At 39.9% G+C, this 26,781-nt stretch overlaps 1 protein-coding gene across 1 annotated transcript in view; it reads right to left on the reverse strand.

The window, feature by feature from the left end:
- Positions 1-26,781, reverse strand: part of HEPHL1 (hephaestin like 1) — an 86,753-nt gene that overhangs the window by 11,191 nt on the left and 48,781 nt on the right. Inside the window, exons 12-15 of the mRNA XM_045790844.2 lie at positions 22,529-22,742; positions 17,389-17,528; positions 14,555-14,695; positions 11,076-11,182 (exon numbers count right to left, since the gene is read on the reverse strand). Of these exons, the coding sequence (XP_045646800.1) occupies positions 11,076-11,182; positions 14,555-14,695; positions 17,389-17,528; positions 22,529-22,742 (602 nt within the window). The remainder of the gene's footprint in view (positions 1-11,075; positions 11,183-14,554; positions 14,696-17,388; positions 17,529-22,528; positions 22,743-26,781) is intronic.

The following is a 26,781-nucleotide window of genomic DNA, read 5'->3' on the forward strand; positions in this document are numbered from 1 at the left end:
TCACATGCCCTCTTTAGTGCCTATCACAAGGTTACCCCATCTTACCACCCATCCCCCCTTCTGCAACCCTCAGTTTGTTTCACAGAGTCAGTAGTCTCTCATGGTTTATCTCCCTTTCTGATTTCTTCTCATTCAGTTTTCCCTCCCTTCCCCTATGCTCCTCTGTGCTATTTCTTATATTCCACATATGAGTGAAACAATATAATTGTCTTTCTCTGATTGACTTATTTCACTTAGCATAATACCCTCTAGTTCCATCCATGTTGATGTAAATGGTAAGATCTCATTTTTTGATGGCTGAGTAATATTCCATTGTATATGTATGAACCACATCTTCTTTATCCATTCATCTGTTGAAGGACATCTCAGTTCCTTCCACAGTTTGGCTATTGTGGACATTTCTCTATGAACACTGGGGTGCATATGGCCCTTCTTTTCACTACATTTGTATCTTTAGGATAAATGCCCCTTCTTTTCACTATGTTAACCCATACTTTAGATCGAGGGTTGGCAAACTTTGTTTTTGTAAAGCACCAGACGGTAAATACTCTTTTTACTTTTTTGGCCATACTGTTTCTATCACAACTACTGTTTACAAAGAAACAATAGAATCCACATGGAGTCACTTATGCTAAGTCCAGATCACCAAACTGAGACTTAATACCTAACTTAATTACAGTTTCAACCTCTCCCAGGAGTAGAATCTTAATCTGGAGTTACCTGGTCATCATCGCCAGTAAGGTAATCTGCCTCTTAGACCTCTGCCATCCCCTAAAGAAGATGACCTTGCCACAAACAATCAATTTTTCACTAGTAACTTCCTTATCCCATCCCCTTTTGCCTATGAAAGTCTTTTATTTTCTGCAGCTCTTTGGAGCTCTATTCTATCTGGTAGGTGGGATGCTGCTTGATTCATGAGTTATTGAATAAAGCCTGTAAGGACTTTAAAATGTACTCAGTTGAGTTTTATTTTTTAAGAGAATTGGTAGCAGTGATGGAATCCAAAGAACACTCTTGATGGCTTCAGGAACAATGAGAGACACAGGCAAGATACCTGCAGACCCTCTGAATTTTCTTTCTTGCCATTTCTGTGGGCTGTAAGTTTTTCTTCAAATTCCAAAGAGTTGAGCTTGCCACCTTCTGGCACATCTGCTTATTTTATGTCTTAGAACTACAGTCCCAGAAGCTATAAATACTACCAAAATGGCAAAATCTAACTAAAGACAACCTAGAATTACAATGGCCATTGGGGAACATTCCAACAGGCAAGATCATTTATTTAAGAAGTGCACTTACAAACAAGGGTTTCCAAATCAAGCAAGCACAATAGGATACCTATTCTAATTGGTATGTAAAAGCTTCCAAAAGGCTTTAAGATTCCAAAACAACTTCATTAAAAGTTTCCTTGAACAAGGCTAATGAAAAATTAAAGGTGCAAAAGGTATCTAAAACAATACCTAGGCCTTCTTCATTACAACCTCCTAGGGGTCCATCATCAAAATACTGGCCCAGAAATTGATGTTTTGTTTGTTATCAACTGGAACATAAGGAGAAAGACTGTCCTCAAAGGTTTTGTGCAAATTCTTCAATATCAACTCAGATGCCCCTATGTCTACCAACAAAGGAGAGCCCCCACTATGGAGTCCCCCAGAGTTGATAAGACTTTGATGGATTTTCTGGAAAACTGCTATGTTATTCCCTTAAAAAGCCCAGGGGAAACTAAAATTAAAATGAATGAAAAACCTGGCCAAATTCTAATAGATAGTGGAGACTGCAGAATGGATCCTGAGAAAACTGGCAAAAGCCAGAAAAGGGTAAGAATTCTTACCGAGAGTCAGCTCTCCTGAACCTCTGTCTGCAGTGTCCAGTCAAGAGAGGAAAATAAAACTTCACCTTGTCCTTTCCTTTCCAAATCCATACCTGTTGGTTATTGGTTATTTCTCTCCCAGGGATAGCTATTGCCTTCTTGCTTGCCTTGTTTTATGTCTTAAGAACTTGACTTGGCTTTCTGCCTGCCTGGGACACACAGGTTGCCATTTCTTTCTGTGGCTATCTTTGGGTGTGACTCTGGGTCTTGGGAAAGTAGTATCCTTTGTACCCTCTTCAGGGACTGCTTTTATATAGAAGGGGGGGTTCAATACTGCCAGAAATATTTTCCTGGCTGAAAAGTGAGAAGATATTTACAATAATTTTTTAAGTAGTTCTGTGGCCAGTAGTTGCCCAGATTGGAAGATGATAATCAGACCTGATAGAAACTTTTTTTAGATCTCCTTCCCCAAGCAAAAGTGAAACTACGTATCCAGAGGGAAAAAAACATCTCAAGCATTTGTAGAAGGATTTACTAAAACATTCCAGAGACAAACAGTTCTAAATCCATAGAAATCTTTTTTCATCTTAGTTGGAAATCCTCTACTGAGATATATTTTTTTAAAAAAATCAAATTGAAAATAATGGGGTTAGGTGGGTACATCAGCCCATTGGTATCATTTAGGCTGCAACCCAATTCTCTGAGGAATTAAAGCAACTACCCTTATTTCACAAATCTTGACAAAACCAAAAATGCAGCTCTAGAAGCAATTCAAAATCCACCTATTCTATTTACCGATTTCCAAAACCTCACCTATTTATTGCAAAAGGCTTGTAGATAAATATAAAAATTCTGGTCTTAGGAAGCAAATGTCTTTTTGGAAGGATTTGTGTTCTTTCCCTGTGCCTTTGAGGTTGTAAATATTCTACCTGGTCTTCTCCAGGAACTCTTATCTAGCCATCTCTCTGAAATACAAACTTCATGGAGGTAATTCTTATCAGAAGAAAAACAAGTGGGTGGGGAGTTTCTTTGGAACTTGGGCAAATGAAAAATTGTGTCTTCTCCACAAATATCAATAAAAAGCTTTGACCATCTTAATAGGTAACCTTAACTTCTTCCATCTACCAGAAACACAATTTGGATCTAACTTCTTTTATAACTAGTGGATTTTGTATTACTGTGCTTGATTCATGGCAAAATTTTAGAACAGAATCTATAAGATCTCCATTTATATCTGCGTGTGTGTGTGTGTGTGCATGTGCGTGCACACACGCGTGGATGTGTGTGTTATAGGTGTGTGATATTTTCTACCTGGGGATGGTATTGCCAAAATGAATTTGTAAAAGAGCTCTGTTTAATTGACTTAAAGAAAATTAAGTACTTATATGAATTAAGTATTTATAAAATTCTCGAAAATATAATAGAAACTAACACAATTGTTTTTTGGGTTCATGTGATCTGGAAAAATATTCAGTATTAAAGCTAATTTAAGTTTGATGGCTTAATTAAAATGTATGTGTCTTTAGAATTATTAACATTAAATAATGCAGATCTATAACTTTTATTCTACCTGTGTTTATGAAATAAGTCCACTGTTAAAAATTTTGTCAGCAAGAAAAATAACTTGTATGCTGAAATTTACTTAAGTATTCTAAACATAATTGTTGAAAACAAGTGAATTAAATAGATGTAACTGAACTTAGAGTTTTTAGGGGAACTTTTTTTAATGTTTGAAGTTTTTGTTTAAATTCTTGTTAGTTAACATATAGTGTAATATTATTTCAGGGGCAGAATTCAGTGATTCATCACTTACATATAACAGCCAGTTCTCATCACAACAAGTGCCCTCCTTAATACCCATCACCTATTTAGCCCATTTTCTCTGCTCCCCTCCATCAACCCTCAGTTTGTTCCCTACAGTTAAGAGTCAGCCATGGTTTGCTTCCCTCTCTCTCTTATTTTCCCTTTCCCCTATGTTCATTTGTTTCTTAAATTCCACATATGAGTGAAATCATAGGCATTTGTCTTTCTCTACCTTATTTCCCTTGGCATAATGCTCTTTTGCTCCAAGCACATCATTATAAATGATGAGATTTCATTCTTTTTGATGGCTGAGTAATATTCCATTGTATATATATATACCACATCTTCTTTATCCATTGATCAGTCAATGGACACTTGGGCTCTTTCCATAGTTTGGCTATTGTTGATCAGGCTGCTACAAACATCGGGGTGCAGGCACCCCTTTGAATGTGTATTTTTATATCTTTTATATAAATACCTAGTAGTGCAATTGCTAGATCATAGGGTAGTTCTATTTTTAACTTTTTGAGGAGCCTCCATACTGTTTTCCAGAGTGGCTGTACCAGTTTGCATTCCCAACAACAGTGCAAGAGGGTTCCCCTCTTCCTCATCCTTGCCAACATCTGTGATTTCCTGTGTTGTTAATTTTAGCCTTTCTGACAGGTGTGAGGTTGTATCTCATCATGGCTTTGATTTGCATTTCCCTGATGATGAGTGATGTTGAGTATCTTTTCATGTGTCTGTTGGCCATCTATATGTCTTCTCCGGAAAAATGTTCATGTCTTCTGACCATTTCTTAACTGTATTATTTGTCTTTCGATGTTGAGATGGGTAAGTTTTTATACATTTTGGATACTAACTCTTTATCAGAAACATCAATTTGCAAGCATCTTCTCCCATTCCGTAGTTGCCTTTTAGTTTTGTTGATTGTTTCCTTTGCTTTTTTAAAAAAAGGTTTTGTTCATTTACTGATGTATTGATTGATTGATTGATTGGGGGGAGGGGCAGAGGGAGAGAGAGAGAATCTCAAGCAGACTCTGCAATGAGTGTGGAGCCTGATGGGGGACTTGATCTCACAACCCTGAGATCATGACCTGAGCCAAAATCAAGAGTCAGATGTTTCAACAACCAAGCTACCCAGGCACCCCCAGAAGCTTTTTATCTTGATGAAATCCCAATAGTTCATTTTTGCCTTTGTTTCCCTTGTCTCCAGAGACCTGTCTAGTAAGAAGTTGCTACAGGTGATGTCAAAGAGGTTGCTGCCTATGTTCTCTAGGATTTTGATGGTTTCCTGTCTCACATTTAGGTCTTTTGTCCATTTTGAATTTATTTTTGTGTATGATATAAGAAAGTGGTCCAGTTTCATTCTTTTTCATGTTGCTGTTTTACCAACACCATTTGTTGAGGAGACTGTCTTTTTTTCCACTGGATAGTCTTTCCTTTTTTGTCAAAGATTAGTTGATCATATAGTTTTGGGTCAATTTCTGGATTTTTTATTCTGTTCCATTCATCTAAGTCCAGTATCTTTATGACCATTAGTTTGAATTCTTTATTAGGCATATTGCTTATCTCCATTTCATTTAGTTCTTTTGCTGTGATTGTGTCTTATTCTTTCATTTGGCATAATTCCTCTGTCTCTTCATTTTGTCTAACTCTCTGTGTTTGTTTCTATGTATTAGAGAGGTCAACCACATCGCCTGCTCTTGAAAGTGGTGGCCTTTGCAGAAGAGGTCCTGTAGCACATTGCTCTCTGGTCACCAGAATCAGGTGATACAGGGGTGTCTCCTATGTGGGTTGTGTGTCCTGTATTGTTGTGGCAGAAATGTGTTTACCTTCAGAGCAGTGAGCTGCAAGGTTCTGCTTTGCCTGCTATGGATGCACTGGGCAGGGTTTGGTCCCTGTGCTGTTGAGGGGCCTACCTGAGGCTGCCATGGGCTCATAGGTGGACAAGATCAGTATGTTACCCTGATAGCAAAACCAGACAAAGACACTATAAAAACTAAACAAAACAAAAGCCAAAACTACATACTAATATCTCTGATGAACATAGATACAAAAATCCTTAACAACATATTAGCAAATAGAATTCAACATTACAATTAAAATCATTCCACACAATCTAGTGGGATGCAAGGGTAGTTCAATATTTGCAAATCAATCAATGTGATACATCATATTACAAGAGAAAGGATAAAAACCATGTTATCATCTCAATAGATGCAGAAAAAGCATTTGATAAGACACAACATTTATTTATGATAAAAACTCTCAATAAAGTGAGTTTAGATGGAACACATTTCCACATAATAAGGTTGTATATGAAAAACCCACAAATAATGTCATCTTCCATGGTGAAAACCTGGAATGTGTATTTTTATAACCTAACATAAGGAACAAGACAACAAAAAAATCCACTCTCACCATTTCTATTCAACATAATATCAGAAGCCTTGGCCATAGCAACAAAATGAGAAAAAATAAATAAATAAAAGGCATCTAAATTGGTAAGGAAGAAGTAAAATTGTCACTATTTGCAGATGACATGATGCTGCATATAGGAAACCCTGAAGACTCCACCAAAGAGAATTATTAGAACTGATGAATCAATTCAGTAAAGTTGCAGAAAAAAATTAATATAAGGAAACTGTTGCATTTCTATACACTAATAATGAAGTAATAGAAAGAGAAATTAAGAAAATAATTCCATTTACAAGTGCACCAAAAAGAGCAAAATATTTAGGAATAAACTTAACCAAGGATGTGTAAGACCTGTACTCTGAAAACTATAAAACATTGATGAAAGAAACCAAGGACGACACAAACAAGCAGAAAGATATTCCATGCTCATGGATTAGAAGAACAAATATTGTTAAAAATGTCTGTACTACCCAAAGGAATCTACAGATTCAATGCAATCTCTACCAAAATACCAATAGCATTTTTTGCAGAACTAGTACAAATAACACTAAAATCTGTATGCAACCACAAAAGACTACAAATTATCAAAGCGATGTTGAGAAAGAACAAAACTGTAGATAACACAATCTCAGATTTCATGATATACTACAAAGCTGTCGTAATCAAAATAGTATGATACTGGCACAGAAATAGACACATAGGGGGCGCCTGGGTGGCACAGCGGTTAAGTGTCTGCCTTCGGCTCAGGGCGTGATCCCGGCGTTATGGGATCGAGCCCCACATCAAGCTCTTCTGCTATGAGCCTGCTTCTTTCTCTCCCACTCCCCCTGCTTGTGTTCCCTCTCTTGCTGGCTGTCTCTATCTCTGTCAAATAAATAAATAAAATCTTTAAAAAAAAAAAAGAAAGAAAGAAATAGACACATAGATCAATAGAACAGAATAGAGAGACTAGAAATAAACCTATGATTATATGGTCAATTAACCTATGACAAAGGAGGCAAGAATATACAATGGGGAAAAGACAGTCTCTTCAATAAATGGAGCTGGGGAAACTGAACAACTACACGCAAAAGAATAAAACTGGGACACATTCTTATACTGTACACAAAAATGAACTGAAATGGATTAAAGACCTAAACGTGAGATCTAAACCCATAAAAATCCTTGAAGACAGCACAGGCAGTACTATCTCCGACATCAGCCATAGCAACATTTTTCTAGGTATATGTCCTCAGGCAAGGGGAGCAAAAGCAAAAAATAAACAATTGGAATTATACCAAAATAAAAAGCTTTTGCACAATGAATGAAACCAGCAAGGAAATGAAAAGGTAACCTGCTGAATGGGAGAAGATATTTTCAAATGATTTTTTAATAAGGGGTTAATATTAAAAATGTATGTGGAACTTATACAACTCAACACCGAAAAGCAAGTAATCAAATTTAAAAATGAGCAGAGGATTTGAGTAGACATTTTTCCAAAGAAGATTCACAGATGGACTGCAGACACATGAACAGATGCTCAACATCACTAGTCACCCGGGAAATGCAAATCAAAACCACGATGAGATATCACCTTACCACTGTCAGAAGGGCTAGAATCAAAAAGATAAGAAATAACAGGTGTTGGTGAGGATGTGGAGAAAAAGGAACCCTCTTGCCCTGTTGGTAGGAATGTAAATTGGTGCAGCCACTGTGGAAAACAGTAAGGAGGTTCCTCAAAATTGAAAATAGAAATGCCATATGATCCAGTAATTCCACTACTATGTATCAAAAAGATATATATAACCCGATGTTTATTGTATCATATTCATGATAGTCAAGATGTGAAAGCAACCCAAGTGTCCATTTATAGATGAATGGATAAAGAAGTTATATATATATAAATATAACAAATAAGCAAACAAACAAAACCAAGACCCTTAAATACAGAGAACTGGTAGTTGTCAGAGAGGCAGTGGGTGGGGGATGGGTAAGATAGATAAAGGAGATTATGAGGCACAAACTTCCAGTTATACAATAAATAAATCTAGGAGATGAAAAATATAGCATAGGAAATATTGTCAATAATATTGTAATTATGTTGTAGGGTGACAGAGAGTGACTACTACTCATTGTGGTGAGCATTGAGTGATAGGTAGAATTGTTGAGTCAATATGTTGTACCCCTATAACTAATAGTATGTTAATTATACTTTTAAAAAAAGGGCACTGGTATGAAGTTAGAATTTGATTTCCTTTCTGTTAAAAAGACAGTTTTCTTGGATTGTTGGTTTGCTCTTGGTAAAAGATAATAACAGTTGTGTGTGTGTGTGTGTGTGTGTGTGTGTTTTACCTTCTAAGTAATCTGCCTAGAAAACCAAGATTCTGTCTTACCAAAATAATTTTCTGCATTTCATGTTGTCTTTATCAAGTCTTTGATTACTTAAAAGAACTGAGTCTTCTCTACTAAAAGAGCTAAGATTTTTTTTAGAACAATTTAGCATTCTGTATTTGCCTTGTGAAGTCTTGTCACTATGGTTAAATGGATAACTACTTACTATTTCACAGAGACCTATTATACTGTTTGGCCAAGTGTTTTTAAACCTTTTGATATTTTTGAGAAACTTCCCCCAAATCAAATTCTAAATGAAGTCTTTTTGGCCTTGAACCAACTTTGGGGTATTTTAAGAGGGTCCCTGGCAAATTTCAAAAGATTTGTTCTCGGGGCTCCTGGGTGGCTCAGTTGGTTGAGTATCTGACTGTTGGTTTTGGCTCAGGTTGTGATAGCAGGGTCATGAGACTGGGCCCTGCATTGGGCTGCACACTCGGTGAGGAGTCTGCTTGGGATTCTCCCTCTGCCTCTCCTAGCTTTCTCTCAAATAAATAAATCTTAAAAAAAAAAAAAGATTTGTTCTCTCTCGTTATTAAAAGAGAGATGTTAAACTAATTAAGTGTATTTGATATGCTAAATTACATGGGAAACATTGTGAAATAAGAAGTAATATTAAGCCTTCTTTACATTATATTTGTATAGATATAAATGTTCTAGAAATTGTATAAAATTCCTAGAAATTTGATATATCCTAATATCACATTATCGGTCGTAATTCCAATTATTTTAAAATGTCTTATGTTACAGAAATAACCAAATTTCCTTGTGAATTCCATGATAATGAACTCTCATTAGATCTTTAACCACGGGCAATGTTGATGTTTTTTATTATTCACAGAGAGTTATTATTTTACTCATATTTTTGTAAGAATGAGACTTATGGGAAGGGCCTTATCAAGTGCTCCTGACCACTGATACTTTTGTAAAACCAAATTTTGAGTACCTCTCAAAGCTGAAGAAGGCTCTGCCTGTCATCTGCTCCTGTACAAACATTGGAGATTTCCAAATTAAATTGACTAGGGAGAGAAATAGCCTACATTGAGGTAGACTTCTTCCATCCAAGATACCACATCAAAGCTTCATACTTTCACTAAACACGAAACCCTTCCTTCTTCCCTTTCTTTCCTTTACTCTGGCATTGGTCTGAAAAGATAACACCATCATCCATATCTCCTAAGCCCTTGCTAGGAGGGGGTAACATTCAGACTGCTGAATTTGACATCAAAAACTCCCGTCCGTGATGCTCAAGACCCTGTGGTCCTCCCTCTGACCAATTTTTCTTCTATTCTTAATTGACCCCCCCCATACCACCACTTAGGAGTCACTTACAAAGTCCAACTTTTATCGTCAGAATATCCACGTCTTGTTTTTACCTTTCTCCAATTATAACTGTACTTTGTTCAGGTAAACACAATGCCTATGCAAATCATAGCACATTTGCACCCCTACATTCTTATGATTATCTGAATCAGATCTGCCCCAATCTCAAAAAGATCTCGATAGCAGTACCCATCTTTCCAAGGCCAAAGTTGTTCTGGATCATAGGATAGCCTTTTATTATCTTTTAGCTGAACAAGGAGGTGTTTGTGCTGTGGCCAACACCACTTGCACCTGGATAGCATTTCTGGGGAAGGTGAAACTCAGATACACAAAACCACTGAATAAGCCACTTGGCTTTAGAAGTGACTCCTTCAACCTGGTCTTTCTTTGACTTATTTGATTTTGATTGGTTTGCCTTGGGGATCATGGCTCCAAAGTGCACACCAGAAAGTGGGGATTATTCTGCTTATAATCATCACAGTAGTCTCCCTGGTGCACTGTATTCCTTCAAAAGCTTGAAATGTATGTTCATAGCTGTTAAGTGAGCAAATGATCTTGCTAAGACTGGAACATCAGAAAAAGAATGAAGAGAATGACCAACTTAAGAAATGTGAAGCTGAAGTTGTGACCCACGAATACCACAGAGGTTCAACAAAAAGCATCATGACCTGTGAATACCACACAGACGATCAACAAAAATTGGGAGAGCGTCAAAGCAATAACTGGGAGAGGTGCTGATGCCTTAAATTTTGATCACATCTCTCAGTCAAGATGAGAGTCTGATCAAAAGGGAGGAATTGTTAAAAAAAAAAAAAAAAAGACAATAGGTCCAAAATGGAGTTACTGTGCTAAGTGACCAAACCAAGACTTACTTCCTAGGTTAACTACACTTTCAGTCTCTCCAAGGAATGCAATCTTAAGCTAGTCCATCACTATAACTAGTGAGGTAATCTGCCTGACAGAGTCCTGCTGTCCCTTAAAGGAAGGTGACCTTGCCATAAACAATCAATCCATTCTTTGCTAGTAACTTCCTTGTTTTGCCCCCTTTTGCCTACTATACGCATTTGTACAGCTCTGCAGAGAGCCTTTCTATGTGCTAGATGTGAAGCTGCCCAAACCACGAATTTTTTAATAAAACCAATGAGATCTTTAAAATTTACTCAGCTGAATTGTGTTTTCTTAATACCACTCAACTCAACCATAGCCAACGTTAACAAATGTGCACGGCTCTAGTTGAAATCCCTCCCTGCTCTCAACCATTACACCCTTCACATATAATCATCAGAGTGGTGATAACTTGAATCATCCATTTAAAGCCACATTACTTGAAGCATTTTGGTTGCTCTCTCAGTCTTACCTTCACAAAGTTTACCGTTGAATAGTAAACCCAAGGAATACAGTTTGGGTCATTTGGTCCTGGACCAGACCTTCTAGGGACATTCCACCTGTAGGTGTTTATTTCTCCTGAAACAAATGAGAAGAAATAGAAAGAATTTACTAGTGTTACCTTTGTTTCAGATGTTTTACCTGAAGAAATAACAAACAGATCTTTATATATTTTGGTGAATGTTTATTGCTGGGGAGAATTACTTATGCATTAGAAATATTCCAATTAAACTTACATCTTGATTTTCTGAATTTGCAAAATGGCAGTGTTTTCATTCCAGACTACAGCTTTCTTTCTAATTTGACCTTTCTATTATCAACTGATGTTTACCCAAGACATGAAGACTTACTGTATTCCTCACTATTTTTTCTCCTCGAATTTCGTATCTCCCTCCCAAGAGCTAGGCTTCAGCACGCTTGAGTTACTGTGAGACTCAGCCTTGATTTCTGACTGAATCACCAAGGAGCTCTGCAAACTCTTACTGCTGAGGTCTCACCTCAAACCAAGGAAATTAAACTATCTAGAGTCTAGGACTAGGGCATCAGTATTTTTTTAAGCTTCTCAGGCGATTCTAATGTGCAGGCCGGTGACATCTAGTTAGAACCAGAGAGAATCAGACTTAGTTCCAAATCTCAACCCTATTACTTCCTATTTATCTAACTTTCCACAAACTACTTAACTTCAGTGATCTTTAGTCTCCTTACTTGTAAAGTGGGTTAGTCATCCCACTTTTCAGATTGCTGTGAAGATTAAACAAAATAAAGTAGCTAGGTTAGTGCCTCACATTGAAGGCAGTTAATGAATGTTCCTTTGTATGTACACTAATAAGGAACGAATGCCAGGTGCCACGTCTATGCATTCCTGGTGGCTGACCAAGAGCCTTGCAGAGGCGTCACGAATAAACGCACATAAATTAGCAAGATAATCCCATTGTAAAAGTCTCACATAAAAGCCACATTTAAATTGTTATCTCCTTTTGAACTGTCTAGGTCCCGTCCCTACCCCGTCAGGACATACAGCCTATAGCTGAACGCAAGCCGCAAGGCAAAACAAAAATGATGCTTGCATGTAACTGCTCCATATTTGCTCATACACCAGTAGGTTAGCAATATAACCTTAGGTCTAGTTTCCACTACCTTTCATTATAGCCCCTCTGCCTTGTTAATTGCAAGATAAACTGCTCAGTGCAAGTGGCTAAAGGGTGGTATTGTTAAAGTTGGAATGATCCATTATTCACCCCAGTGGGGAGCACAGCTCTGAACAAAAGAAGATGCTCAGTATATGCATGCTGAGTGATGGCGTGAAAAAGAAGAAGGAAAAGGAGAAGAAGAAATTTGAGAGGGATTGCTTTGCTTATCTCATGCATGCCTGAATTAACCATTCTTCTCCAACTTGTCTGGATTTTGTGCACAAAATTAGTTTCTTGCTCCTACCCCCAGTCTCTGGGATCTCCCAAGCCCTTCAATCTTGTCAGACAGAGACCCTTGTGGGGATTCTCTCCCTCTGAGTTCCAGTGAGATAAAAGCTCCTTACCACATTCTAATCATTCTTCCCTCTACCCCATTACCCCATCAAGGACCCTTAGAAGGCCAGTCAGCACTGAAGAGCTATGTCCCTTGCCAGTCCTCACCATCAGGGCACAGCAGTCTGTGAGGGCTCACCCCAGCTGGCGCATAGCCCTGTCAGAGCCCTTCCCTATGCCTGATTAGCACCTTTCTTCCTCCCTCCTGAGTTACTTTTCACCATCAAAAATGAATAACTTTAACTGCTCTTTTCACCCAATTAAAACCATTTCCCTCTTCATAAAAGCAAGACATCCAATACAGAAAATGTAGAAAGTACAATGTAAAGAACTAGAAAGGAGCATCACCCTAACTATTAGTTAAAATGCTACCCTGAAAATATAACCATTATTAACATTTTGGCTTATTTCCTTTTTAACCTTTGTTCTATATTTGTATTTTTCTTAACATGATACCACAAGTTTTTTTCCATGTCATTAAAACCTTCTTAAACATCATTTAATGGCGGTGTAATAGTTCATTGTAGGATATTCCAAAGTGTGTTTAAGTATCTCCCTATAGATAGACATTTAGAATGTTCATGAGAGATTTCTTGAAGCAGCAAAACACAGGTTTCTGAATTAGGGGTAGGGTGGAGTGTGGAGTGGCAAGAGAGGTTGGAATCATGACCAGTGAAGATTTCTTTTCCTCAACCCCTTTCTTGTAGGAATACCCTGCTAACTTTTTCTAGTGATGCATTACATTGTTTTCTTTTCTTCCTTCTATGCATCTTTAAATTTTTAAAAGTTTATATGACCTTTATTTCAATTACTATAGTATTTAGTATTATATATATATATATATACACACACACACACACACACACACACACATCAGAAGTAAAATGGAATATAATTCCCCTGTAATTACACCTATGATTGCTCTCAATTTCATAGCTGAAGGTCACAGAGGATCTTGACATTTACTACAACCACATTTCAGCTGTGTAAATGTTATGGGAAGCTCTTTAAATTATGAGATCTTCTCTCCCCTCAATGAATATTTTAAAACCCAGCTGGAGTTCCACCTCTTTTATAAAGCTTTCCCTAATTACTCCTTTCTCTATTTGCTCGGAATCAATCAATCTTTATGGATTTTTCTTCTCTGAAACTTTTATAAACACTCCCAGATACATACTTGATACTCTTCACCACTTAGAATTCCATTATGCATAATCCACAATACTACTGAAATGATTCATCTTATTCGTCTTCTTTTTCTTCCAAATTCATTTTAAGCAACTCGAGAGAAATGCATGGCTAAGAGCGTAGGTTCTAAGTCCAACAAATTGAGGTTCCACTGTCACTAATGTATGACCTGGTCAAGTTCTTTACCCCTCTGTTCTTTAGTCATCTGTTAAACGGACATAACAATACCATATTTCCTCGATTATAGGATGTGCTTTTTTACATTTTAACATAACTGAAATCAAGATGTATCGTTCAATCAGTGGCATGCTAAGGTTTAAGTAGCCATGTGTTCTTCCTTTTTTTAGTAACAGATAAAAATAATGATGGATATTCTAATCAATGGTAGCAGAGTCAATGACCTATGTTAGTGTCTACCTTGTTGGGTGATGATAAGGAAAATGAATTGTTTTGCTTTTTTTAAAATATAAAGCATGGCACCTGGCAAAAGATGAACATCCAATATGTCTTAGCTATTATTATGTCTTACTACACTTTTAGATCCCTAATGGAGCCCTAGAAATACCATAACCACTTGGTCATTGGATGAATGATGATCTCATATTAGGAGTGACCAGGTGATGGCTGGAACATATTGACATTAAGAACTTTCCAAGAGTCTTCAAAGATCAGAAAAGATCAGAAGAGAGTTGAGTCCAGTGTCTTTATCAACATGGAGCAGATCTCCTGGGTAACTTACCTGGCTTTGTGACGGATGCTTGGAGTTGCTTCCCACTATCCATGTCTTCAATACCATGGGCTGAGATGGAGTAGGGCCGCCTGGCTTTGTTCTTAAATATGATCAGGATGGAGTCACCCACCTCGGCATGAACCATTGGGCCTAAAGGCAGAACACAAGCCTGTGTGCATTATCATTGCTCTTTTCAACACTTACGTAATATAGATGTAGGTCGTTTTTAGCAAAATAAAACAAAGGTTAGCTTCTTCATTAGCATACTTCCTTTAGAGGGCAATATGTGTAATATTAAATACTCATGTACTCTTTGGCAATTGCACCAACCTGGCTTCAAATCCTGCTTCCTTCACTTATTAGAGAGACCTTGGGTAAGTCAAGTAACCTGCCTGACTCAATTTCCTCACCTATGAAATGGGTTTAATATCACCTTTCTCATAGGGATACAGTAAGGATTAAATAAGATAATGTATGTGGGGCGCCTGGGTGGCACAGCGGTTAAGCGCCTGCCTTCGGCTCAGGGCGTGATCCCGGTGTTCCGGGATCGAGCCCCATGTCAGGCTCCTCCGCTGTGAGCCTGCTTCTTCCTCTCCCACTCCCCCTGCTTGTGTTCCCTCTCTTGCTGGCTGTCTCTATCTCTGTCAAATAAATAAATAAAAAATCTTTAAGAAAAAAAAAAATAAGATAATGTATGTAAAGTGCTTATTTCGGTGTATTGAAACACAGTAAGTATTCAGTAAATGCTTAAATTTTTATTACTGCTGAGACATAGTCTCCAGGAAAAGCCATATCCACATGATATGGTGACTTTCCATTGTAATCCTTCTGTATGTGACCTTTGGCAAGTCTGAAGTTGCTCATTATCTAGTAAAAGGATGTATAATAACCATAATAGGATCTAATGAAATATTGTGTATAAAAGGGATTTGAAAGATAAGAACAAAATTAAAACACCTATGTACTGATTTATGATCAATACAGTGATTTCACTCATGCATGTCCACTGCCATTTCTCAGTACTTGGATACCTTGATGAGATGTGTGCTCTCAGCAATCACATGTACATGTTTCTATTAGAAGCAACCAGCCCATGTGGCAGTGGAAATCAGCCCACATCCTGCCGGAAAGGCCCGTGCCAGCATGACTCTGGGATGCCCCTTGTCTATACCAGGTGCCTCTCCCCTTTCGATGCCACAAAAGTGGCACAAATGCAGTTTGCTCAGCGCATATACCACATGGACAGACACACAGGGGTCTTCACGCGCATTGCTTCAAGGAGATGTGAACAGACTGCCATTTGGGAATCATCTCAGACCTGATCCTATGATCGTTGGGGATTTATTTGCATCCTTGGGTGTTCACGGCGTTCTACATTCACAGAGAGATATGCTCTCGGTGGGAGGGTCTGACTGCACCCATCCACTCTTTACTGATTCAAACCATGGTTTTAGTTGCTTTTTTGAGAAGACCACTAAAGTCCTAAATACATCTAAAACCTGTTGGGCTATTTTTATCTTTGGAAGAAAATATTTAGTATGAATCACAAAGTGTCTGAAAAATGATATTTTGTTTTTAACGGTAAAGCTAGAAAAGAATGCATGTTTTTTAAACAGCAAAGTTGGGTATAGTTACAGAGAGGTGCACGTGTATGCATATATTAAAATCATTATTTGTCATTCATTACCACTTTAATTTCACATGGCTTGCTGTACTAGCAAGAGTGAATGTCTTCTGATGTGGGGCCTGAGAGGTCACAGGGAGCAGTAAAGAACAAAGGGTTGCCTGCCCTGTGCCCTTTGCAACTTCAGGAGCACAGGCCTGTCTGTGAGCTGCAGAAAACAAGGGGTTGGGCCTCGTGCTTTCCTGGGGGAAGAACAACCGAGCTCACCTCTGACGGAGTCACTACTCTGTGTCATTTGACTGAGCAGACCCAAACTGGGGCCTTATGAGGGGCAACCCATCCTTGTTGGCAGCACCAATGAGCTTTCCTTTCTGGAGCTCACTCGACATACACAGCTCAAAAGAAGGAATGCTCAGTTCCCACTGGGGCTGACTCATTTAGTGTCACAAACGAGCTTGCATGCCTGTGTTAACAGTGAGGGTGTGAGGAAGATGGAGGGGGCATTTAATAATTTACCAACCTAGCTGTCCTGGCACCTTTTTTAATATTAAGAAGCACCGTGTAAAGTCAAACTATTTATATAAGTCACCTTGTACATTTAAAAATGAGAACAGGAAAAAAAAAGGGATGGATTTCAGAAAGTCATCAAGACTAGCCCTCTGCCTAAAGATCTCATCTTCATGTTGGGGTCGGGTTTGGTGGCTCGCAGGTGAAAGCGGGGAAGGAAAGCTGGGAGAGCTTATCTGATCACCACATCAGGCAGCCCAGAGCATCAGACAGGCCCAGTACGTCCTGAGAAGGCCAAGTTCAGGGCCTCCTGAACTCAAACCAGGCCTTCCACCTTTAGCGCTCCTCTCATGTAAGAGGTTTCTCTTTTGCTTGAATCATTTTTATGGTGTGTTCTTATGGCTGGTTGCATGGATAATCCAGGACCTCGAAGCAGTTATGCAAACACTCTGCCTGCTCTTCTGAGGCATCAGATTATTCCAAGTTAAAATGTCCTGGCTCAGCAGAGGGATGGGAAAGGAACTTCTGGGCAACGGATGTTGGTTAGACAACCCTGATGAGTGTTATCTGGTTATCTGGTTGACTATTCTTTGAATGAGCATGCTCCCTGACAGTGGAAAGACGTCACACTTGGATGAATGCAGTCAGGCTACTCTGTCCCTTCGTGGGCCACCCTTGGGCCGGCCACACACGGCTGCAATCTGTGCCATACCCAGGAGTTCCAAGTGCTTCTCTCGTGGCGGTCGGGCCTTGATCTCCACAAATTCTCCATCAGTGTATTCTCTGTAAACCACCTTCCTGTACTGAGAGCCAATCCAGTTTTCAGTGTGGTTCATAAATATATCTCCATGTCTGTAAATCAGAAGCATCAGAAATTAAAGTTGCCAGGATGTAGAAAACCCTTGAGTGCTTCTGAGTGATTCAGGGGTACTCCAGAGCAGTGTTTCCCAAACCTGGCTGCTGTCAGGATCTCCCTGTGGAGCTGGACCTTTGCACCAGGAATCTGCATTTGAAAGCACGGGTGGGGGGGGGGGACTTCTGATAGGGGCAGGCCAGCACTGGCCCAGATCTTACTCTTGGGGACCATTGTTGCAAAGCCCTGCTGGGTGCTGAATGGGGTCAACCTTAGTTAGAGACTCACATGAGATGGCACGTTTCTTCTTGGGACTAACTCATCTCACACACACGCACATGCATGCACACATGCGCACACTCGCGCTCTACCATCCCGAATTCCTTCAGATTTCACAGGTATCATTCCATACCTTGTTCTACTTTTCCACTTTAAAGATCTCAAGAAAGACTCTGGGTTGTATATTATGCTTATACTCATATACAAATATAGGCACAGTTGATTCTTGTTATTCACAGGAGTCATGTTCTAGAAAGTCACCTTGAACACTGAAATAATGCATACTGAACCATTGTTCCGACGGGAAATACAAGGTTAGGTTTTGTAGGTGTTCACAAGGCATGGCCCCAAGATGTGCCATTTTGGCATGTGGATTATTTTAAGCTGACACAATCAAGACCCAAAAGATCCAAGAAAAAACTTTGACCTTCTCTCTAATTGCCTAAAAGTATTTAGGTAGCCTCCAAGAAGAGGCTATTACCATATAAGTAACTACATTATAATATGAACGAGGGGTGGGAGACAGGGAGGAATTCAGCAGTGTGTTTGTTAAAATCCTTCTCTCTGTCCCATTGTTTCGGAGTGGCCCAGCCCACATTGTTTACCTAACATTTACTCTTCCTCATCTTCTTATGAATTGCTCTCCTTTTCTTTGAAGTCCCAGACTCCTTACCCCTTCTTAGTTCAGGATGACACATAAATCTTGTTTTGCCTGACTGTCTTTGGAATCTCTCATGTTTATGTGGATTCTCCCTGTGTAAGTAAATTTGATTTTCTCATGTCAATTTAATTCTTAGACCAGCCAGAAGAATTTGAAGGGTAGAGGAAAATCCACCTCCCCCAAACCTCCAAAAAAACCCAGTTTCTTCAAACCTCTGGTCACAATATTTTCATCGACAGATTAATAAATACCCTTGTTTTATGTGTGTTTCTGTTTAACGACATCTCATTCAATATGTATTGCTGATTCATTGACTGAACTCATGGCCAGTAGCACTCTAACTCATGCCTGTCTGAAGCTTCTCTAACACGTAGTTCTGTAAGGCACGTCACCGCCTTCTTGCTCTGGAGAACTCTAGGCAGCACTACTCTGGGGGCCCATTTTAAACAGCTAAGTCACCAAAAAAAGCACACACACACAAAAGTAGCACTAACTAGACCACAAAGAGGATGTCTGTTTACAGTGTGAAAGCTGAAACAAGAAGGCAGAGGGGTGCCTCACGTGTCTGACCTCAGCTGGGAGCATGCGCATTGGGTGACGCAAATTCTTTGCTACTTTATGCATCCCTGTAAAACCACAAAAGCACCAGGAAAATTGATTTTGGTGTTACAAAGAAACTTCAGTGAGTGGGCAAATTCACAAACATGGACTCTGCAAATAACGAAGACCAACTATATATTTCATCCATCACCAAGACAGATGGTCACAAACGATGGGGGGAAAAGAACCTATAGGTTTTCTCTACAAAACATAGTAGGTCTCACATCCTTTCATTTCCCTCCACGAAACTACCTGCACTCCAACCCAAGCCACCTGCATCACTTACCTGCATGAACTGAGTTGCTCCTGATCATTCTACCTGCCTCCCGTGCTCCTCCCGTCCCTTTGTCCTCTATACCACAGGTAGAGCGATCCTAAACTATACATTCAACCAAGAGAGTCCTCGTGGAAAACCTGTTGATGGCTTCCCACTGCCCAGTTCCCCAAATTCCTCACACCCCTTCGCTATCTGCCTCTGCCAACCTCCCAAGCCTCCTTTTCCATCACTGGCACCCACACGCTCTAGGCTCTGGTCATTCTAAACATTGCCTCTTGAACTCCACGTGCCGTCCCCACCTCCAGGCCTTCCATGTGTTATCCCCTGTGCCAAGAACACCCTTGCCACCTCTTCAACTGGCCTATTCCTCAAGTCCCAGGACAAAGACTACTTCCTCTCAAGAAGCTCTCCCTGACCACCTCTCCTTTCCCCCTGATGGGGCCATGTGCACCTGCTGTGAGCTCCCCCTGTGCCCTGCACTTCCCCTCTCACAGCGATGGCTTCGCTCAGTGTGCTTGGTCTAACGTCTTCCCCACGAACCATGAATTCTGTGTGGGAGAGGACCTCACCTACCCTTGTTGGCACCATTTTACCAGCACTGGGTACAACGCCTAGCACACAGCAAATGCTTAACAAACGTATGTGTATCTTTGACCTAGACCATATGCTTTCCAAAGGAAAATTCTTCTTTTTATTTTCCAGGAGTCCTAGTAACATGTGTGGTAGTGATCCAGACACCTCTGGAGCTACGCTTTACAGTTTGTCAGCTTTCCTATTCTGTAAAGTGGGGTGATGACGATGCAGCTCCCGAGGACAGGTGTGTCCTGTCCCAGGATGGGTGTGGATATGCTGTGGGTTAAGTGCTGTAAAGGGCTGTGCCAGACACATACTGAGCACCATGTAAGCGCTTCCTCTATCCCCCTCTTGCTGGGATGTCCTGTGGGATGCTGGCCAAGGCTGACCAAATGGGTCAAGGACATTGTGGGGGTCATTATGAGATAGGGTTTGTAAAACCCTAGCAAAATGAGTGGCACATGGCGGGTGCTCCATACGTGGCAGTTATTATCTCAAATCCTACGCTGGTGAGAGTAAATGCATATGAGGCCACAAGCTCAGGAGTAAAGGAATACAGCTTTATTTCCCTAGAACAACTTAATCTCGGTTTTTGAATCCTCTCCCACTGCACAAACCCTGGCATTGTGCTGATGAGTCCCATTCGTTGCTTTTCTGGGATCCTGAGGCCTTCTCAGTGTGTTCTGAGAAAGCCCTAGGGAAAGACATCTGGGTCCCAAGGTGAGGCAGAGGGTCTGTGCTAACCAGGAGAATAAATGTCTCAGGGATGACCCACACTGACAGGTGGTTTGAAAACCAGATGTGCTCCCTGACAAGGCTTTGGCTCAAAAGGCGGAGGCATAACAGCTGGAGTGCGGAAGGGGCATTTGTCCCTGGGCTCCCAGTTGCAGAGTGCAGCAGTGTGCCTCTAGGAGGCCTGGTCATCTCCATCTGTACTGAGTTCTTCTCTACAGATCCGTTGTACTTTGAATATGTGAACGGGCTCTCCTCGTTTTACTCTGTTTTCATTTATTTATGGGCAATATCCCGAGTGGCAGGGCAGAGTGCAAACACAGCCAGCGCCCTCTATCTCTCTAGGTCCTTGGGGAGACAATCCCAGAAGACTGAGGCTGGAGCCTCCTGCCCTCCCAGAGAGCTGGTGGTTGGAAAACCGAAATTACACTGAATTTTGAGAAAATCATGATGGCTGTGTTTCTTATACTCTCACGGACTAAGAATATACATACAAAATTATTATGCAATTATTTCTTTAGTTCTAGCAGCCTTTTAGTAAAAATCATCATTTTAGAAAAAGCTGGATCACTCTTCATTTCACTTTCCACTGCCCCAGTATGAGTCTTGAGCTTGTATCGGCAGCACTGGTTTTGCAGGAGAGGGGTGTCTGGTTTAATAAATAGGTTGGTGAATCATGGAACAAATTTTAAATCGTCCTGTCCCTGAGGCAAATCTTTTTAAAAGGGAAGAATCATTTTGTTTCTTCTTTTATCCATAAGGTGACGCTGTTCTACTCTCTTTCCCAGGAGTCTAAACCCTCAAAATAGGCCAACAAGTCAGAAGAGAAAAAAAGACATGTTAAGCTAGGAACAGTTGGGTATAGAGGCTTTGTGTGCGGCATGGCCAGAGAGAATTTATATGGGGGCAGGTAGGGAGCTGATAATACAGAACAAAGAGGAACAAAGCCGTGCGAATTAACATGGTTTGGTGGTGAGAACACAGATCTGTCCTTCAAAAGGTCTGTGTTCAGTTTCAGTGCCCCGATTAGCGGTTAGTCTTAGCTCTCTGCACTGAGTCTCCTGGTCTGTATATGGGGACAGGGAATTACCCACGCAGCAGATTCTTGTTGAGTGGAGGGTATGAACTTGGGGGAGGAAGTCTACCGGTCAGAGCCAGGCAGATGCCTCTATACCTTGTTTGACTCGACCCCAGTACACATGGGGCGGGAGGCGAAGTGTGCTGGGGGACCAGCGCTCACATGCCTGCGCCAGGCTCCAGCCTTGCTGACTCTTCGGTGCTTAGCACTGGCCGACAGTACTCTCACGGGAGGCTCAACCTTGGGGACTTTCTGGATACAGGACCTAGTAGAAAGACCGGCTCTGCCCATCTCAATTCGGGGATCTCTGCCAAAGCAAAGCCTCCTAGCTGCTCGCTCCTAGGCTCTTACCCATCTGGATGAATGCCCTTTCCCTGCGGTCTTCAATCTACGCAGCCCATCCGCTCACCTTGCTGCACACCCCGTCTCTGCCTCCCTCTGTACCATTTTGTCTTCACAGTCCCCCTGTCACTGGGATCAGCCTCTTAACCTAAGCCTTTCACGCTAGGCGCTCGCTCAAAGGCACACGCATTCTTGGGCCAGCCACACTCGCAACTGGCCACCGCCCCCAGGGGATGCACTGAGCCTGCGGGGCGGGGCGTGCCCCCAAATGACTTCAGACTCCCCTCCTGGGGTGCAGGCAGGCAGCTAGCTTCATTTTTTGTGCTCATAGTAACAGTCTCTGTCCTCCAGAATTGTGCAGACAAAACCAAGGCAATGTTAGGTTTCCCCGTTTGATAAACGTCTACAGAGCATGTGCAATCCCACCCAAGAGACTTGGCGGCTTCGCCCGCGGTACCTTTCCCCTCCTGCGTCCAAGTGCTGCTTTTCGAACTCCCAGTTTTTGTTAGGGGCATAATCCCATTCTACCTCTTCAGCAGCGATGTAAAAGGTTCTTATCATCCCGTACGGCTGCTCAGAAGGGTCCTTGTTGCCACAGCTGTTGACCTCATATATCTGATTCATGCCTCTCACGAAGTGGTGCATGGTGGAACAGAACAGCCTGAAAATACCTGGAAGAGAGAGACGGCTTGGCATTGTGTGTTGAACTCGATTGTTTTGGTTTTGGCTTTGGTCTGCTAGCGATGTATAGCATTTTGTTCCCAAAGAAATAACTGGTAAGGTGGATTTTCAAAATACCAATTTTCAAAATACCATATCGTATTTTCCAGCCAGACTCCAAGGGGAATAAATTACTGTGAATATATTTACTTACCAGGGGGAAAAAAATACCATCTGAAATTCATTTGTAATCAAAAATGAAAACTTGCAAAGTTACTACCAAGAAATCATTTCTCTGGGTCTTCCCCATTGTACACACCTGTTAGAAGAGCGTTGCTCCTGGAAAATCACTAATAGGTATGATTATCTTAGCCCAGCCCAGTTTAAAATGAACTAATTACCTGTAAGATTAATATTTCTACATTGAAATTAGAGCAGATTTCTGAAATTATGTATTTTGCCCTAAAGGATTTCATAAACTATACAACATGAAATATACACATAAGTTATTATTATTAAAGCCAGGTGTATTACTTCATTAAGCCTTTGAGTGAAGGAGGTTCTCATTACCAGGGGTTGATCTATCTTATGCCAGATGAAAAGAAAAAGAAAATCAACTAGATTTCTCTACATAATGCCAACAATCATGTCTGAGAATTACGTAATTTTATAAACTGATGCCATTTTCCAGATTGGCATTCTAGATTAGGTAGATATATCTTAATTGAACTTAGCATAAAATCATATAAAACAAGATTATTGGAAGATATTAACTGTCAGTGGAATTATTGGATCACTAAATCTTCCCTTCCTTTCATAGACTGTAATTAGAGGCAAGTGATCAGTGATTAGTCTCATTAACCATCCACAATGCACAGTGATAGCTTTTATCATGCTACACATATCAAAGTATTGCAAATTACCCCTTGAGAATGAGAAAAACCCATTGGTTCGGTGGGTACTCCAGCCCCCTCAGCACCGACCAGGACCCTCACGAGGAAGGGTCTCTGTGGAGTCCCGCAGAAGACACCCTGACGTGGAAAGAGCTCCCGCTGTGTGTGTTCTTTGCCAGACAGCACATTTTTCATGTGTTCGTCATGTTCTTTGCTAGCCAAGGAATTATCTTCTCTGAGAACAAAGAGGAGTTTAAGGCCTTGATTGTGGTGATAGCTTCATGGATATATACTTACCTCCCAACTCATCAATTTGTTGGGTTTTTTTTTTTAATGCATAAATAGCCATTTACTTTTTCTACCATTTTGTTTTTTTTCATCCCCTCTGGTAACCATCAGTTTGTTCTCTATAGTTAAGGGTCTGTTTCTTGGTTTGTGTGTGTGTCTCTCTTTTTTTACTTCCTCCTTTCCTTTTTTCCTTTGTTCATTTGTTTTGTTTCTTAAATTCCACATATGAGTGAAATCATATGGTATTTGTCTTTCTCTGACTGACTTATTTCACTTCCCATTGTACTCTCTATAGCTCTGTCCATGTTGCAAACAGCAAGATGTCGTTCTTTTTATGACTGAATAATATTCCATTGTATATATTACCACATCGTCCTTATCCACATTTGGGCTGCTTCCATATCTTGGCTATTGTAAATAATGCTGCTATAAACATAAGAGTGCATGGACCCCTTTGAATTAGTGTTTTTGTATTTTGGGGGTAAATTCCCAGTAGGGTGATTCCTGGATCTTAGGGTAGTTCTATTTTTAATTTTCTAAGGAAGCTCCATACTGTTTTCCACAGTGGTTGCACCAGTTTGCATTCCCACCAACAGTGCATGAGGGTTCCTTTTTCTCCATATCTTTGCCAATACTTAATGTTTCCTATGTTTTTTATTTTAGCCATTCTGACAGGTATGAAGTGATATGTCATTGTAATTTTGATTTGCAAACCCTAAGATTCCACCAAAAAACTCTTTGAACTGATAGATGAATTTAGTAATGTCGCAAGGTAAATCAGTGTACAGAAATTTGTTGCACTCCTATACACAAATAATGAAGCAGCAGAAAGGGAAATTAAGAAAACAATCCCATTTACAAATGCACCAAAAACAATAAACTATCTAGGAATAAACTTAAAAGAGGTGAAAGATCTGTACTCTGAAAACTATAAAATGCTGATAAGAGAAATTCAAGATGACACAAAGAAATGGAAAGACATTCCATGCTCATGGGATGGATGAACAAATATCAAAATGTCTATACCACCCAAAGCAATCTACAGATTTAATGCAATCTCTATCAAAATACCAATAGCATTTTTCACAGAACTGGTACAAACGATCCTAAAATTTATCTGAAATCACAAAAGACCTCAAATAGCCAAAGCAATCTTGAAAAAGAAAAAAATTGGAGGTATCTCAATTCCAGATTTCAAGTTACAGTACAAAGCAGTAGTAATTAAAACAGTATGGAGCTGACATAAAAATAGACACATAGATCAATGGAATAGAATGTAAAACCCAGAAATCAACCCACAATTGTATGGTCAATCAATCTTCAACAAAGGAGGAATGAATATGAAATGGGAAAAAGACAGTCTCTTCAACAAATAGTGTTATGAAAACTGGACAGCAACATGCAAAAGAATGAAACTGGACCACTTTCTTACACCATACCCAAAAATAAACTCAGAATGCACTAAAGACCTAAATGTGCGACCTGAACCCATAAAAATCCTTGAAGAGAGCGCAAGCAGTAATATCTCTGACATCAGCCATAGCAACATTTTTCTAGATATGTATCCCGAGGCAAGGGAAATAAAAGCAAAAATAAACTATTGGGGCTTCATCAAAATAAAAAGTTTCTGCACACTGGGTGTTATATGCAAATAATAAATCATGGAACATTACATCAAAAACTAAGGATATACTGTATGGTGACTAACATAACATAATAAAAAATTAGTATATAAAAAGTTTCTGCACAGTGAAGGAAAAAATAAAACTAAAAGACAACCTACTAAGTGGGAGGAGATATTTGCAAATGACATATCCAATAAAGGGTGAGTATCTAAAATATATAAAGAAATGATACAACTCAGTACCTCAAAAACAAATAATCCAGTTAAAGAATGGGCAGAAGATATGAACTGACATTTCTGCAAAGAAGACATATAGATGGCCAACAGACACCTGAAAAGATGTTCAGCACCACTCATTGATTTGTATGTATTAAATATCTATAGGTTTTTGTTTATCAGTCATATCTGAATAAAGTAGTTAAAAAACAAGAACAAAGAAAAAATATGTGAGTTGAAGCCTAGGGTCTACTCATATTTTGGGCACTATTTTTGGCCTGTAGACATGGGACAGGAATTGGTGAAATGACCAAGCTATTAAGCAGTCACAGATTTATACTTGCCACCGGATGTAAACTGGGAAACATTGTCATAAGCTCTTTAGAACCTTGTAGGGCACATGTGTAATATGCAAGGCACTGGAATAATTAACCAAGTCCCTAAAATTAGTCCAGCCAGCTGTTGCTTTGCATGTCGGTTTCTATGGATTAAAACTGGCTGTTTCCCTTCTCTCCCATGTTTGGTCTTGAAGAGCATATTTTTAAAAATCATTGTGCCCAAGCACCCCTTGGCTTGGGTGATTCATAACTGGACAATTATACTAATGTGGAAAGCTTAAATACTCCAAGTCTGTAAAGCAGGGATTATGGAGCTCCTAGTTTCAGGCAGTTCTCAGTCAAAAGTTTTGAAGCACACGCCTTAAGTTTTTAAACAATGACCCCTTGAGGGGCATTGAAACTGCACTTCTAGTGTGAAGTAAAGAAGTAGACATCAATTCATAAAGGACACAGTCAGCAAGTGCTCATCTTGGGTAGAATATTGGTTTCTTTTTTTTTTTAGAGAGAGAGATTCATTTATTTATTTAAGAGAGAGAGAGAGCACGTGTATGTGAGGGAGTGTGTGGGGAGGGGCAGAAGGAAAGGGAAAGAGAATCTCATGCAGACTCCCTGCTGAGTGGAGAGCCCGAAAAGGGCTCCATCTCAGAACCCTGAGATCATGACCTGAGCCTAAGTCAAGAGTCAGATGCTT

This window comes from Ursus americanus, chromosome 16 (assembly GCF_024610735.1).
Source record: "Ursus americanus isolate L20-20 chromosome 16, mUrsAme1.1.p, whole genome shotgun sequence".
NCBI lineage: Eukaryota > Metazoa > Chordata > Mammalia > Carnivora > Ursidae > Ursus > Ursus americanus.